At 37.4% G+C, this 16,270-nt stretch overlaps 1 protein-coding gene across 3 annotated transcripts in view; it reads right to left on the reverse strand.

Annotated features, from left to right (window-relative positions):
• Positions 1–4,305: 4,305 nt before the first annotated feature.
• SLC5A12 (solute carrier family 5 member 12) overlaps positions 4,306–16,270 on the reverse strand; it is a 36,672-nt gene continuing 24,707 nt past the window's right edge. For 2 of the 3 annotated variants that reach the window (XM_044682357.1, XM_044682358.1), the window contains 6 exons: positions 15,160–15,227; positions 13,444–13,530; positions 11,034–11,212; positions 6,896–6,999; positions 5,520–5,647; positions 4,306–4,737 (listed from right to left, as the gene is read on the reverse strand). In XM_044682357.1, the coding sequence (XP_044538292.1) occupies positions 4,588–4,737; positions 5,520–5,647; positions 6,896–6,999; positions 11,034–11,212; positions 13,444–13,530; positions 15,160–15,227 (716 nt within the window). In that variant the 3' untranslated portion in view covers positions 4,306–4,587. Of the gene's footprint in view, positions 4,738–5,519; positions 5,648–6,895; positions 7,000–11,033; positions 11,213–13,443; positions 13,531–15,159; positions 15,228–16,270 lie in introns of those variants that run through there. The other variant, XM_044682359.1, reaches the window with a different exon arrangement.

The following is a 16,270-nucleotide window of genomic DNA, read 5'->3' on the forward strand; positions in this document are numbered from 1 at the left end:
AGACAAGGTGAAGCAATTTTATAGCCTAAAACAACATAGAAGGCTAGCATGAAGATCGAGAGAACCAGGGTGAAGGTGGAATGAAGTACACCAGGGCATGCCCCACCAAGGCAACAGGTCTTGGGCACAAATGAAGCAGCAACTAGGGCTTCCAGAACTCTCAGCCACAGATGGTAAGGGATTGTCAGACAAGTGTTCAGAAGAAGATTATAGACATCCCTTTGCTGGCTCTGGGTACAAGATTTTTTTTTGTATTGTCCATACAAATAAACAAGTCATAGTATGAAGGTGAATAATCATCAAGGTGCAGGCATTTTTATAAATCTCTCTAATAAAGGTCTCATTTCTCCCATACATAGAAAAATGACATGAATATAAAATAATACAAGTCATTTCCCAACTGATAAATGATCAAAGGATATGCACAGTTTTGAACAAATTATAGTCCTGCAAAAAATGCTCTTAATCACTACCAATTAGAGAAATGCAAATTAAAACAACTCTGAGGCACCACTCCATACTTATCAGATTGGCTATTATGACAGAAAAGGAAAATGACAAAACTTGGAGGTGATAAGAGATAGCTGGGACACTAATGCACTGTTGGGGGAGTTGTGTACTGATTCAATCATTCAGAAGAGGACTTGTACCCAAAAAGTTCTAAAACTGTATATGCCCTTTGACCCAGCAATACCATTACTAGGTGAGTATCCAAAAGAGATTTTAAAAATGGAGGGATGGATCTATATATCAAAAAAAAATTAAAGCAGCTCTTTTTTGGGGGGGGAGTGGGCAAAGATTTGGAAAGTGAGGTGATATCTATCAATTAGGGAATGACTTAGTTAGTTATAGTATATGATTGTAATTGAATACTATTGAGGTGTAAGAAATGGCATGCAGATGGAGCTCAGAAAAATCTGGAAAGACATGATCTGAAATAGAGTGAAATAAAGAGAACCAGGAGAACATTTTACAGTAACAGATACTATATAATGAACAATTGGGAATAATAGCTATTCTCAGTGGTACAATGATCCAAAATTATCCCAAAGTGTTGCAAAATAGGGTCATTAATACATTGCTGGTGGAGTTTTGAATTGATCCAACCACTCTAAGGGTAATTTGGAACTATGCTCAAAGGGCTATAAAAGACTGTCCTTTGATCCAGCCATACCACTACTGGGTTTGTACCCCAAAGACATCATAGGGGAAAAGACTTCTACAAAAATATTTATAGCCACTCTCTTTGTGGTGGCAAAAAATTGGAAAACAAAGGGATGCCCTTCAATTGAGGAATAGCTAAACAAATTGTGGTATCTATTGGTGATAGAATACTATTGTGCTCAAAGGAGTAATGAACTGGAGGAATTCCATGTGAACTGGAAAGACCTCTAGGAATTGATGTAGAGTGAAAGGAGCAGAACCAGGAGAACCATATACACAGAGACAGATACACTGTGGCACAATTGATTGTAATGGACTTCTCCACTAGCAGCAATGCAATGATCCAAAACATTTTTGAGGGACTTATGAGAAAGAACACTATCCACATCCAGAGAAAGAACTGTGGGAGCAGAAACACAGAAGAAAAACAACTGCTTGATCACATGGTTAGATGAGGATATGATTGGGGATGTAGACTCTAAAGATCACCCTAGTGCAAATATCAATAATATGGAAATAGGTCTTGATCAATAACACATGTAAAACCCAGTGGAATTGTGCATTGGCTATGGGAGGTAGGAGGGAAGAGGGGAAGGAAAGAATATGAGTCATGTAATCATGGAAAATTTTTCATAATTAATCAGTAAAATAAAAAATAAATTAAAATAGAATAAAATTATCCTAAAGGACTCGGACTAAAAATTGTCATTTGCCTTGAGAGAAAAAGAACTGTCTGAATCCAGACCAAAGCATACTTTTTTCACTTTTTAAATCCTTTTTTCTATTTGAATTTCCATCCACAAAAGGGTTAAAATGGGAAAATGTTTTACAATATTAGACATTAAAATCTATATGAGATTGCTTAACATCTCAAGTGGGGTGAAAGGGTGGATGGGTAGAGAGAGGGAAAGAATTTGAGACTTACTATTCTTTGAAAAATGTTGGAAACTCTTTTTACACGTAATTAGAGGGAAAATATAAGTTTAATTTTTAATTTTATAAAATTAAAAAACAACAACCTTGAACTTCTGTCTTAGAATTAATTTTGTATATTGGTTCCAAGGCAGAACAGCAAGGGCCTAGCATTTATGGTGAAATAACTTGTCTAGGGTCTAGTAAATGTGTGAGGCCATATTTGAACCCAGGACCTAGATCTAATCCCTTGGTCTAACTCTCTATTCACTGAGCCACTTAGCTGTCCCACATCTCTTTTACTCAGTTTTGCAAGAGCCCTTCATAGAAATGATTCATTTATTCTTCTTGAAAGTAGCACGGTAGCTAAGACCAGAAGCCAGTATTCACAGTAAGTTAATAGAGAGTGGGAGATACTATGATGTGAAGAAATGGTGTCAGAGTATAACAGAAGCCAATGCCTGTCACATATTGATTTAGACAAACACAAATTAATATTATCTATATTGTATTTTTATTTCTTTTTATTAAACATTTCCCAATTACACTTTATTATGGTTCAGACTGTAATAGTATGCCATCTCTGTTATGGAGGGAAAGGTGTCCAATTTGGTCTCACAAGATCTGGGTTCTTGTTCCCTCTTTGCTACTAATTAGCTGTGTGACCTCCATGATAATTAAACCATTCTGGGCCTCATCTTCCCCACCTATAAGCTTGGGTTATTGGAGGACATCATCTCTTAGGTCGCTGATCTAGTAACATTCATTTTCTACAGAGAAACATCTGCCATATTTAAATATGTATCTCCCCCAATCCTACGCCATCATCTTCTCCTCTCCCAGACATGCATGCTAAAAAGACAGGGTATAACTTTCCTCCATATTTCCCACTACTTGATCTTGGAGTTTCCATTGATGTGGCCAAGACAACTGATGACATAGAAATTAAGAGAAAAGAGCTTAAAGGCTATTAATAATGGTCAGTGGCTCTAAATGTTTCAAGGCCTCATGAGCTTTGAAGTAAAAGAGTATTTTAGCCCTAATTCAGTCTGAAATCAGTGGTAACTGAGAGCTGTCTATAGACTCCTTCAGCCCTACTCTTTAATGATAAAAAAGTATATAAATGTAAGTAGTATGTGTCTCAATTTAAATAGAATGTATGTAAATACTATATTTAGAAAATATTTTTGTAGATATATAGCATATAAAATATATAATATATAAATAAATCTAGTATGTAAATACTATATTTAGAAAGTGGTAAAAAAGTTAGATATGGCTTAGTTTGGAGAAGAGATGTCATAGGGACAGGCATGATTCCAAGTTTCAGATCTGAGAAGGGCTTTTACAATCTCATAACTTTATAGAATTGGAAAAGATTTCAATGATAGTCTATACTCTTCCCCTCTTTTTGTTTTTTGTTTTTATTATAAGTTTTGTTTACTATGACAAGTGATTAATGGATAACTTACAAAGTAATATTGCCAAAATGAATGCTTTAAAGTGTAATTTATCTTTTTTTTTTAATTTTATTTATTTTTTTAAATATTTTTCCATGGTTATGATTCATTTTCTTTCACTCCCCTCTTCTCGCTCCTCTCCCAGAGCTGACAAGTAATTCCACTGGGTTGTATAAATGTTATCACTCGATACCTATTTCCATATTATTCATTTTTGCTATAGAGCAGTCTTTTAAAGCTCTGAGCCCAAATCATATACCCATATATACAAGTGATAAGTCATGTGTTTTTCTTTTGCCTTTCTATTCCCATAGTTCTTGGATTATTGCTTTGCTACTGGTAATAAAGTCCATTATATTGTGATCCTTTCTTTTTTACGAGTGAGGAAATCAAGGCATAGAGAGGTTAAATGACCTTCTTCACACAGTTGGTAAATGGAAAAGCCATGATTTGGACCCATCCTCTAATTCCAGATCCAACACCTCTGTCCCACAGTGGGTGCCATGCCATCATGTAGAAGTCACACTCTTGTAGGGGAACAGATTTCATCTGATATATGTATGTGGACTGGGAGCAATGAGACCTGTCTAGTGATGGAATGGACTGCCTAGTGGAGGGGTGAATGCTCTTTTACTAGAACTCTTCAAAGCTGCATCTTGGCAACTACTGGTCAGGGATGTTGGTAGAGGGATGGGCAAAATGCTTCTCAGTTCTTTCCAATGTTGAGGATTTTGATGAACCTCAAACCAACTTTCACTGAGGTGTGACCATGAATGGAATGACAGGCAGAGAAGAAGGTATCTTCCAAAGCAGAGCATCCTTGGGAAACAGGTCTCCTATCCGCATTATTTATATTCATAAAAAACAAAAAACAAAGCATAAATACATTTCTGAAATGTGTACTGCCTAGAAGTGTAAGTGTGCTTCTCAACCAACCAACTAGAATCCCAAAAGCAAGTTCTAAGAGGAAGGGAATGTGGGCGAGCATGTTTCTGTTTCAGTGTGTGTGTTGCAGGGAACAGTTATTGGGATAGGAAGCAGCTTTCAGTCCCTATAAATGGGTGACTTTCTCAGCAGCCAGATTGGTGTAGCTTTTCTCATATGGATTATAGCCAGGGAGATGGTCCTGGTTGTCTTTGAACCCATTCTGCAGGGCAGATTCAGTTCCTTGTTTCCAGGCATTATCATTTTCAAGGTTGTCCTGAGGAAAATAAAAGCGAAAGGTTATGTCATTGTTCATGACTTCTCCCCAAAGCAGTATGTGCCATCCTAGCACATAAAGGACACAATATAAGATGAACCCCATGGAAAGACCTTAGGACCCAACATTCCATAAACCCAGGATGCCATAGGACCCTTAGGGGCTTGACTATTTGACAGAATCAATTAGTTCTCATTAAGAGCTATGGAATACTCCCAAGCTAAAAGGAAAGTTGGAGAAATTTTGGAGTAAATTTGAAATGAAATCAACAAATGCTGTAGATCATTTCTGGGCAAAATACCATTCTATAGTTGACGTGTAAAATAGACAACTCTTACTAATACTGAGAATTTCTCTCAGAATTTAAAATCACATTTCTGTATTCTAGTTCTTAGCCCCCTTGTCTTCCAGTATGGGCTGCATTTTATCTGTGGGTTTGTTGAAAACACCCGTGGATACAGTTTTTTGTTTGTTTGTTTGTTTGTTTTTTTCCCCAAATTAGTCTTTTGATTTCTTTATTTTAAAAGATCAGCTTTCTCTGGAAAGGTCTTGGATTAGTTCGTGATTGTCAAATTCTCCTGGAATTCTCCTTTCGGCATATTTTAAAGTTTGACTTGGGGAAAGCTAAAGAAAATTGGCACCTCACTCCAGGGAGAAACAGACATTATTATACTGGCTTGACTCTTCCCCAGCTGCCCATGTTAATCCAACTGATTCCAACCCATTGTAAAGCAAAGCTTCAGGTAAATTGTAGGCTTTACTGTAGTGAAAAGCCAACTCACATGAATTGTGTCGCCATCATGCTGAACTCCACACCAGCATGCTTTCTTATATTTTTTAGACCAAAAGCAAAACAAATTCCCAACTGGTCGAATCAATTGTGGTTGAATATTTTCACCTTTCTCCAGACCTGTAAAATATTTCCCAATTAGCATTTATGACCTTGCCTAAAGAACAGGAGACTCGGGTTTTATTTTCCACTCTATCACCCTTTTCAAGTTGTTTGTCTTCTCTGGGGCTCAGTTTCCTTCCTCGGTAATAGAAGTAAGTAATGAACCCTACAATTTTTTCCAGGTATCACAGTGGATGGAGTGAGAGTCAAGAAAACCCCTCTTTGTAAATTCAAATCTGACCTCAGATACTTCCTAGCTGTGTGACGCTGGGCAAGTCACTTCACCCCGTTTGCCTCATTTTCCTCATCCGTAAAATGAGTTGTAGAAGGAAATGGCAAACCACTCCAGTATCTTTGCCAAGAAAACCCCAAATGGGATCATTCCTTCCTCTGATTCCCTCTCTGTGTATTCTCATGTTTTCTGTTCTTCCTATATATATATATATATATACATATATATATATATATATACATATATATATCAGTCTAAGGGTTCTCCCTACTTTCCCATCTCTTTCTTAAGTATTTTCTGACCCTCACTCCACAGACAAATCTACAAGTCCAACTTCCCATTCCTTTGGGGTAATGCAAGGTCATTGAAATAATCCGATTAATTAAATCAAATTCAGTTGCTAATAGTTAATAGAATAGAAGGAAAAGAAGAGGATTTAGCATTAGGAGACCAGAATTCAAACACTAGCTGGGGTGTTTAATTTGCCCTTTCTGGGTTTTGGTTTCTTAAGCTGTAAGATGAAGAATTGAACTGGGCGACCTCTAAATTCCCATCCAACTCTAGACTATGACCCTACCCAGATAAGAGCTAACATTTATAAAGAATTTGAAGGCTGGCTAAGTACTTTACATATATTTTCTCATTAGATCCTTAACCCTTGAGAAAATTACTATTGTTTTACCCATTTAACAGAGGAGGAAAGTGAGACAAGTTAGATAACTTGCCCACACTCAGCTATCAAGTATCTGAGACAATTGAACCCAGGTTTTCTCTATTCCAAATCCTAACTGGAGATTTTTCTATTAAACCACCTAGGAAAGAACTTCAGCACTATTTCCCAAAGAGAGGAAGGTGGAGTTTCCAGAGGTAGGTAAGGATAAGGGATACTTTGGGCTAGAGTTGCTGCTATTTGGTAGCCTTTGACCAGCAATCTTTGGACCACTTCTAAATCCCACCCTGCGCACAAGGTCAGCTCTGCCAGAACCAGAATTGATTTTGATTGGAGCCAGAAACAATTGATGGATGATGCCAACCTGTTACAAAGCTGATAAGGAAACCAGCAAGGATGCATCCCAGGCTCCCCACAGCACTGTAGTAAAGGTAGGAGAGAGAATACCAAGTCTCAGCCAAGGGTGGTCTGTGGAAATACAGATAGAGAAATGATCACTGCTATGGCCTTGGAATCTGCACCAGCTATCACAGGAAGGGTGGAAGTCATTTGGATATGGCAAAACCCAAAGAACTGGAGGCATATGGAGCCTGCTGTTGGCTCCCAAGGCATCTCACCAGTCAGCAAAGCTAAGCCTTAGAGCCTTTGATGGAATTTGATTTGGCAAGTGATATCTTCCTTTATCTCCTGGTTATTTTTTTAGTAGTTATTACTAATAGCTTGGGCTCTCTCATTCATCATGTACTGCTCACATCAACCCCAAGAGGTAGGGAGAGCAGCTATTGCTACTCTACTCACTCTGTAGGCAAGGAACCCATGACTTAGAAAGTACCAACAATAATCAGTGATTTTATATAGTATTTAAATTGTTATCTCACAATAATAATAGTAATATCAATGATATTTATTAATATTAATTTTATTTAATAATATTAATAAGTAATGTCAATAATAGTAATAGTAATAATAATAATCTCCAATAATAATAGTAACTATTATTTATATAGTGTTTTAAATTTGGCAAAGGACTTCATAAATCTGATTTGATCATCTAAACAACCCTGTGAGCTAAGTGCCATTATCATCCTCACTTTACAGATGAGGAAACTGAGATAAAGGTTGAGCAAAGTGCTTAGAGATACACAAGTAGTCAATGTCTGAGGCAGGATTCCATAACCCAGGTCTTCCTCACATGGAGTCTCAGGTTTTATATACTATGACACACCGTGACTTTATTTAACCACAGTTGCATTAATAGGAGTAACAGTAAGGCACAGTGGGTAAAGTAACAGGTGCAGAGTTAGGCCATTTCTCTGATATATTTTGTATATACATTTTTTGTACATAATTATACATAATTGTACATAAATGTTTCCATCTTCTCTCTCTTATCAGGCTGTGAGATCCTCAGATTTTTTTATTTACTTATTGTCATTATTTGTATCCCCAGCAACTTAACACAGTTTTTGGCACATAGTAGGTGTTTGATAAATGGTAGCAGACTAGCACTTAACCTCTCAATGATCCAGAAAACAAAATGATAAATTATAGATGGCAGGCACAAGTCTGATTAAAAAAATAAAGACCCCTAACTCTCATTTAAATAGTGCTTTAGTAGCCCTGGGAGATAGTTTGGCATTGGAAGTATTATTATTGCCATTTCATGGAGGAAGAAACTGAATCTCAGCAACATTAAGTGATGCAATTAAGATGTCAGAGCTGGGACTGGAGCTAAATTCTTTCCTTATATTTTTGGTAAATGAAATAATTGATTCCTAATGTACCTCCTTGCTCTCAGATACTCCAAGTAAAGAGGGAGTAGAAAGAGCAAAGGTCAAGTTCTCTTCATCCAAAACTGTTTAAACAATACCACACATGCTATGCCAACTAGAGTTCATTCTCCTAGAGAGAATGCAGTGTTTTATGTGGAGTTCATGAACTTTTAGAAAATTGATAGATTTTTCTTTTGTAACTCTATACATTTTGCTATTTTATGCATTTTCAAGTATTATTCTGAGAAGGAGTCCAAAACTAACCTTAAAAAAGTTAAGAATTCCTGCTACAAAATGATAGGGTTGGATAAGATGGCTTTCGAAATCTGAAACCATAGTCCTACAAACATTTCTGACCCCTAGGTCCTGAGGATACAGAGATAAAAAGGGAGGAAAACACATTTCCTGCCCTCAACAAGCTTATGTTCTCCCTGGGAATAAAGCAAGTAAATGACTAAATACCTACGAAATTTTGGGGGAGAAAAGGCAGTTAAAAAAATAAAGGAGGCAGCATCTGATATGAGGTTTGAAATAAACCAGGAAAGAGTACATTTCTGATAGTGAAGATTATTCATACCAAAGCACAAGATGAAATACTGAGATTGGGGGACCAAAAAAATAGGTTAATGATGTTATCCTGGTTATAAATCTGGAATTTTGGTGAGAGAAGAAAAAACATGATTCCTGTGAGCTAGTATAAACCAGAATCTTCTTTAAATGAATGGAATAGTGGAAAGAATATTGGATATGAGATTTAGGACACTTAGGCTCAAGGCTTATCTGTATTATTACTAGCTGGGGATCATGAGCATGTCATTGGACCCCCTTTTGGACAACAATGCCCACATAGTTTCATAATTTGTTGGTTTATCACATATTTTGGACTATATTTTAGAACATCATATGACAATCAATTGGAAGTGACATTGTCAAGTCTGTCTTTGTTACTATCTTCATTCTCAGGGATTAGATTTAGCTACTTCACTATAAAGGGCAGCATTGAGTCTACTCTCTAGGAGGAAAATGAGAGAACAGCAAAAAATAGACTTTCATTGATTATTCATGCTATTATTCTGCCAAGGGTACTACCATCCTTCCAGTTTCCCAAGATGGCAACTCCAAAATTATCCTTATCTTCACTCACCCTTTCTCTCTCTTTTTAATTGGTTTCCAAGTATTGTCAGTTCCACTTTTATGGGTTTTTCAACCCTCCTCTTATCTCTAATTACTTTTTACCTGGTCACCATTCCAATTCAGGCCCTCATCAACTCTTGCCTGGGATATTGGAATTGCCCCCTTTAGTCACTCCTATTTCTAATCTACTTATTTCTAATTTAACAATCCTATTTCTAATACAGCTACCAGTGATCATTTTTAAAACCCTTACCTTCTTTCTAAGAATCAATAATAAGAGTCAATTCCAAGGCAGAATAAAAGTAAGGGCCAGGCAGATGGGGTTAAGTGACTTGCCCCGAATCAGACAGCTAGAACGTTTGAGTCCAGATTTGAAACCAAGACCTCCCATCTCTAGACCTGACTCTCTATCCACTGAGTCATCTAGGTGCCCCCAGTGACCTATTTCTAAAGCAAAACACTAACCATGGGATTCCTGTTCAAAAATGGGCTACTTCTTGCCTATACGATAAAATACCAACTTCTCTATCACTCTAAGTCCTTCACAATATGGCACCAGCTTACCTTTCCAGGTTCATTATACATTCATCACTTTTATGCACTTTGCTTCCTAGCCACATTGGCCAGCATGTACTGTTCCTTGTACAAAGTATCCGATACCCTATCTCCGAATCTTTGTACAGGTTTTCCCTCATGCCTGAAATGTAGTCCTTCTTCTCCTCAGGCACTTATAAATTCAAATTTCAAGACCTCAGAAAAAGTTGAACCTTCTACATGTGGCCGTTTCTGGGATCTCCTCTGATCCTCTCTTGCCTAAATGTTCTTTCCAAGACTCCTCTCTCTGTAATCACCCATAAGTTTATTTATGACTTTCCCTATTAGTTACAGATAAATTGCAAATCTGTCTTGATTCCCAACTCTTTGCTCTTAAATCCTATTTGTTCTTGTAAGTGGCCAGTGGGACTACTTGGTTTATAGAATTTAGAACTGGAAGAGGCAGATGAGGTTAGGCCAGTGATGGGCAAACTTTTTAAAGAGGGGCCAAAGGAAAGGAAATGCTCATCTGTCTGTCCTTTTCTAAGGCAACTCTTTCCAAGTTTCATTGTACTACTCATTGTATTTGTCAGATTAGGAATAATGTCGCAAAGCCTGATAGAACATTTCAGGGGTTCCCACTGGGTTAGGTGATTTGGCCAATTTTACATAGGGAGTGTGGAGAAGATCTATTTTCAAACACAGATTTTCTTAATACCAGATCCAAAGCTTTCTTTCCAATAAGGTTCTTCTCTGTAAGTAGATTTATATTTTTTGGTTTAATTTTATATGCAGCTCTTCCCCTTCAAAAACCAAAATGCCTCCTTTCTCAGCTGAGCTGTACCCATGATCAGCCCAAGGTTGATTGGTGGCTCAGACTGGCCCACTTATCGAGGTTCCAAAACAGTGGTCTTCTTGAAAGAGGAAATAATATTCCCTCCAAATCTCTTCTCATATTTCACAGAGAAAAGAAAATATCTTTTGATCAAACCTAGCATTGACAAATATACTTTACTTTAATAAACTTCTACAGTCTCCAAAGCCATTTTGTTGTGAATATACCTGTTAACAATCACTGGAGGAAGTGCTGTGGATAATGATTCTGTCATATTCAGTTGGATGCATTGGTCTGTTGATAAAACCAATGGCTTGGTCTTGATAGCCGGGGCAGGGAATATAAACCCCCCAATAGCCACCCAGAATGACAAGGTGATTCCAGTTAGGAGGCCCCCTAATGCACCCTTCAGGAAAGAAAAAGAAATTAGACAAAACTGAAAAGCCATTTCATAGAATGAATAAAAAATGAATATTGTTTGAAAACTGGTGAGTTGAGGAGCTGGATTACATTCTTGTTTCTGTCTCTTGGAGTCTAAGTGCTCCCTCCCATCTCTTCTCATCTCCCCCCTCCCCTACTTCCACTCCACCCCACCCACACTGTAGCCTTATTTAGAAGCCAATGTGTTCCTCACTTAAAGCATCATGTGCACAGGTAAGCTCTATTCTTTCTTGGACTTAAGAATTTTAAACTGAAAAAGAGGAGTATCAACTTCTTTGAATGGCTTTATCTCCTCCAGAGAAGGTAAAAAATTACCTCTATTCCCAAAGAACCAAGCTTTCCAGAGGTAGGGAGGACCTGCTTTCCCAGGAAGCTTATACCATCATCATTCTCCAAACATGATTGTTAGTTGTTATTCACATCTCTTTCATCAGCTACCTTTTTTTGCCCAGAGCAAATCTAGTTAATTCAATTTAGTTAATCAACCATTAAGTAACTGCTATATTCTAAGAACAATACTAGTTTAACAGGGCCATCCCTGAAAAAGGTTGTCTTCATACAAATAAATACAAAGCATAGGCAAAATAATTTCATGAGGGAAAGAGAACTAACAACTTAGGTGAATGGGAAAAACCTATCTAGGAGGCCATGCCTACTCTGTGCCAAGTCCTGGGGGGAAAAAAAAGAGATAAGGAGCTTAAAACCTTGCTTTCCAGGAACTTAAAATCTAGGGATTCTTCCAAGTCAGAGGTGAGGAAGGAGAATATTCCAAACTTGAGACCATCCATCAAGGTCAATGTTTAGAAAAAGAATGACATTCCCTTATGAAATTTAAAAACTAAGGATTTTATGGGTATCCCAAGTCTTCATTAGCTCAATCATTCATTCCCCATTTGACCATGGAAAGGGAAATTATTGACTTGTATTGGCTCATCTAACTGGAACAACTCTTCTACTTTCAGTGCCTAACATCACTGGCCTGGCTCTGTCTACCCAGCTAAAGTAAGTTATTAATTAGTCTTTGTGCTGATCAAAATAAAGTGTATTTAATCAACCTGGACTGACAGAGGAAGGGAAGGACTGAGATGGAGGAAGGAGGACTTATTCCTTAAGGTTTAAAATAAACCTATAAAGTTCCTCCCAGTTTTAAACCTATGATGATAGAGCAACTTGATCAAGAGTAGGAACTAGAACTAGTCCCTATCATAGAAAAAAAAAGGTTATGATACAATGCTTTGTAAAATTCTAATATATTACTAGACAACAGAAAGATAGCCTCCTTGCTCTTGTTAAGAGATCTTGCACTACTGGGTTGGGTTTAAAACTCAACTTTTTCACTTAATATCTATATGACCTTGGATAAGTCATTTAATCATTGACTCTCAGTTTTCTCATCTATAATGTAAGGGAGATGAATTGCCACAGTGCCTGGAACACAATAAGTGCTGAATAAATTGTTTTTTTTATTGATTAAATGGTTAGACGAAGTGAAATGTCTGCTCAGTTGTTAGTTCTCTCTGTCTGTCTGTCTGTCTGTCTCTCTCTCTCTTCACCCTCCCTCCCCTTCTCTTCCTATTCTCTCTTCCTCCCCAATATAAGCATCTTGAGGGCAAGGACTCTGTCAATTCCCTTTTTTTCTCTTAAAATCCCCCCTCTGCCTCCCTATTCTCCTCCAATGCTTCTGCTCATCCTCTCTCTCTCTCCTCTCTCTCTCTCTCTCCCTCTCTCTCTCTCTCTCTCTCTCTCTCTCTCTCTCTCTCTCTTCTGTTCTTTCTTCTATTTTCCTTTTTTCTTAGGAGCACTTAGATGCTTACATGTCCTCAGCACATATAAAACTATAGATAGTTGATGAATGTATTTGTATAAGATGGCTTTGGAATTTTCATCATTTTCTCTTTATTCAGAATTGTAGGCTTCAGCCTAAACAGTTTTTTCTTTGTTTTTTTTTTTTTAACCCTTAACTTCTGTGTATTGGCTCCTTGGTGGAAGAGTGGTAAGGGTGGGCAATGGGGGTCAAGTGACTAGCCCAGTTTTGATTAAGGAAGTTTAAAAGGAGGGAAGAGGATTCTTCAATTTGCCTATCTAAAGGAAATGTTTCTCAGACCTATAAAGAGATATCTTTCAATTATGAGCTACTGCCTGAGGGCAAAGGGAAATAAGGAGAGACTAGCAAAGGGAGGATATTTTAGCTCTTACCTTCCAGTTGACAAAAGGAAATACAATTCCCAAAGTGAATAGGCCAAGCATGGGTCCCCCACACATGCCATGGATGCTCAGGGCAGCCTAAAGAACAAAAGACACAAAGAAAAGACAATGATCATGTCTCATCTGGGCTTGGTCCTGGTGAGACCCTTGGATGTCCATTATCCTTCTGCCCAAGAAGGAGGAATTAAGGAAGAAACATACTTTATTCTGGTATTTGAAGGGCTATAATAGATAAGAAAATTTTAGTTTAAACTTCTTTGATACAAAGGGAAGATCTAGAAACAATGCCTTGGAAATTGCATAGAGGAAGATCATAGAAAGGAAAAAGTTTTCATATTAGAGCTATCCAAAGTGGAATGGGTCACTGGAGATCATGGATTCCCCCATCACTAGACATCTTCGAGCAGAGGCTGAATGCATATGTTATATAAACTGGAGAGGGGCTTCTGGTTGTAGTATGTATTAAACAAGGTGGCCTCTCATATCTGAGATTCCTTGATTCCACAAGATGATCAAAGGTTGAGAATACTAATACATCAAAATGTGTTACTAAAGCCACTGTTTTCCAAGGTTCATTTTAAGAGAAAAAAACAATTCAGGTACAGATTTTTAAGTAACTGTGGACTAACAGGACTGAAGTCAGCCTTTACCCACAACTAATAGTTAATAAAATAATCCTAGCATTTTTTTCTCCTGATTGATGGTATTAATTCAAAACTGCTTTTGCTTTTGTATAGCAGGGGAAGCTAATTTACTGCCTTCCAATTTACTATACCTGGGAGTCACGAAGTTGATGAAGCAGTTGTCTATACAGCTTGAAGGGGTGGGGGGGGGGGAACCCAGCCCCAGAAATGTTGGTGAAGCATCAATTGATCTTCCAAAAAAATATCCTACCCAAGGGAAAAGGGTGAAGCCAGCATTCTAGTTTTAAAATATTAATGTAGAATCTAAAGTCCACTGTTGTATTTGTGGTTTATATTTATAGAGTATAAGATTTCTTTGAAATCCTAAAAAATAATAATAACTAACATTTATAGAATGCTTTAAGATTTGCAAAGACTTGTGGGTTTTGGAATGGCCAGGACCCTGGGAGACTATGTCTCCCAGGACTCTCTACCATAACTTCCTTAGACACATCCTACTTCCTTTGTGGGAGGTGTCTGGGGAAAGTATATAAGAAGGGAGGATAGGGCTTTGGGGCCTTTTTCCGCTACCTAACTTTTCCTAACCTAAATAAACCCAGCTATTCTATCCCTAAAGTATAGCCTGGTTTTATTGAGCTCCAAAGGGCTCAGGTAAATTTCCCACCGGGGCTGAAGGCTACCCTGACTACCTTTCTTCCCTTCCTCTGGCTTCTCTACCTTCCTTTTCCCTTCCTTTCTCCCATCTTCCTCATCCTCTCCTTTTCACTCAACATATATCTCTAGAGTCTTCTAAGAACCCTGGAAGGTAGGTACTATTATTAAGCTCTGCATAACAGATAAGTGACTTGCCTAAAGTCACACAGCTCATAAGGATCTGAGGCATGGTTTGATTTGAGGTCTTCTTGACCCCAGGTCCAGTTAGATTCCTCAATGAGAAAAAGTTTTGAAAGCTGTCTAGCTCAACCATCATCCATTTGTATATTGACAAGAGAACAGCCCTATATTCTCCTAATAAATTCAAAACACACACACACACACACACACACATATACATATACAATACCTGTACAACACCCCCCATGAAGGATGCTGCAACTGCCATGGAGGTACAGAGAACTCCAAATAACAAACCTGAAAGAGAGAATGGTCACTTGCATGAGTTCTGGGGATCTTGTCTCCCTTTGTGATATAAGCTGGACTCTAGAATAATCGACTTCAAAAAGGATCTTGTTAAATAAATATATAGATCTTGCTGAGTGCTAGACTAACTCTAAACAGGGTTTCAGGAGGGTCTTAGTCAGGTAAGCATTTTCCTGTGTCAGAGTTAATTCTTGAAAATTAAACATATAGACAACCTCTTTCTGACAAATACCTGAGAAATGAGTAAGAGAAAAAGAGGGCAGGTAGACACAGATTGCCGTGGTTCCCATTGGAAGCCACCATTTTGAAGATGGATGGAGCCAAAAATTAAAAAATAAAAAAGTACTGAAATCTGGGTTCAGCCTCCCCAAAGCCATTTGACCTTGGAAAAATCCTCTTTCTCTTGGTTTCAAGTGCTTCATCATCATAACAGGAATAATAATACATATCTTGAACTACTCTTCTATTGCTAGTACCCTCCCTCCCATGATACTTTCCATTTCACTACTCCATGTGCATATATGTACTTACTGAGTCAATTTATGCTGAATATATATATATATATATATATAGTCTCCTCTATTAGAATATAAACTCATCAAGAATAGAAATTGTTTCATTCTTTGTATTTGCATCTCAAAATCTTAACATAGAGCCTGGCACATAGTAGGCACTTTATAAATATGTTTTGATTATTTTATTTCCTTCCTACTTTACATGGCTGTTTCAAGGATCAGATCAGATAATCAATGTAGAATTGAATATAATATATTCTTAGAGGTATTTAATATATATGTGTATATATTTATACTCATATACATTTGGTGGATGCATATATATTTACATATTTATATACATACATATTCGTTTGCTTCATTCATCTCTGACTCTTCTTGACCCCATTTGGAATTTCTTGTACTCATGTCTCCTAATTCAATTCAAACTGAATGTTTTTTCCATTTTAGCATACTGCCTCTCACTGGCTATTTTTCACTAGGTATTACTATCTCTCTCTCTCTCTATATATATATATA

The sequence above is a fragment of the Gracilinanus agilis genome, chromosome 6 (assembly GCF_016433145.1).
Source record: "Gracilinanus agilis isolate LMUSP501 chromosome 6, AgileGrace, whole genome shotgun sequence".
Taxonomy (NCBI): Eukaryota; Metazoa; Chordata; class Mammalia; order Didelphimorphia; family Didelphidae; genus Gracilinanus; species Gracilinanus agilis.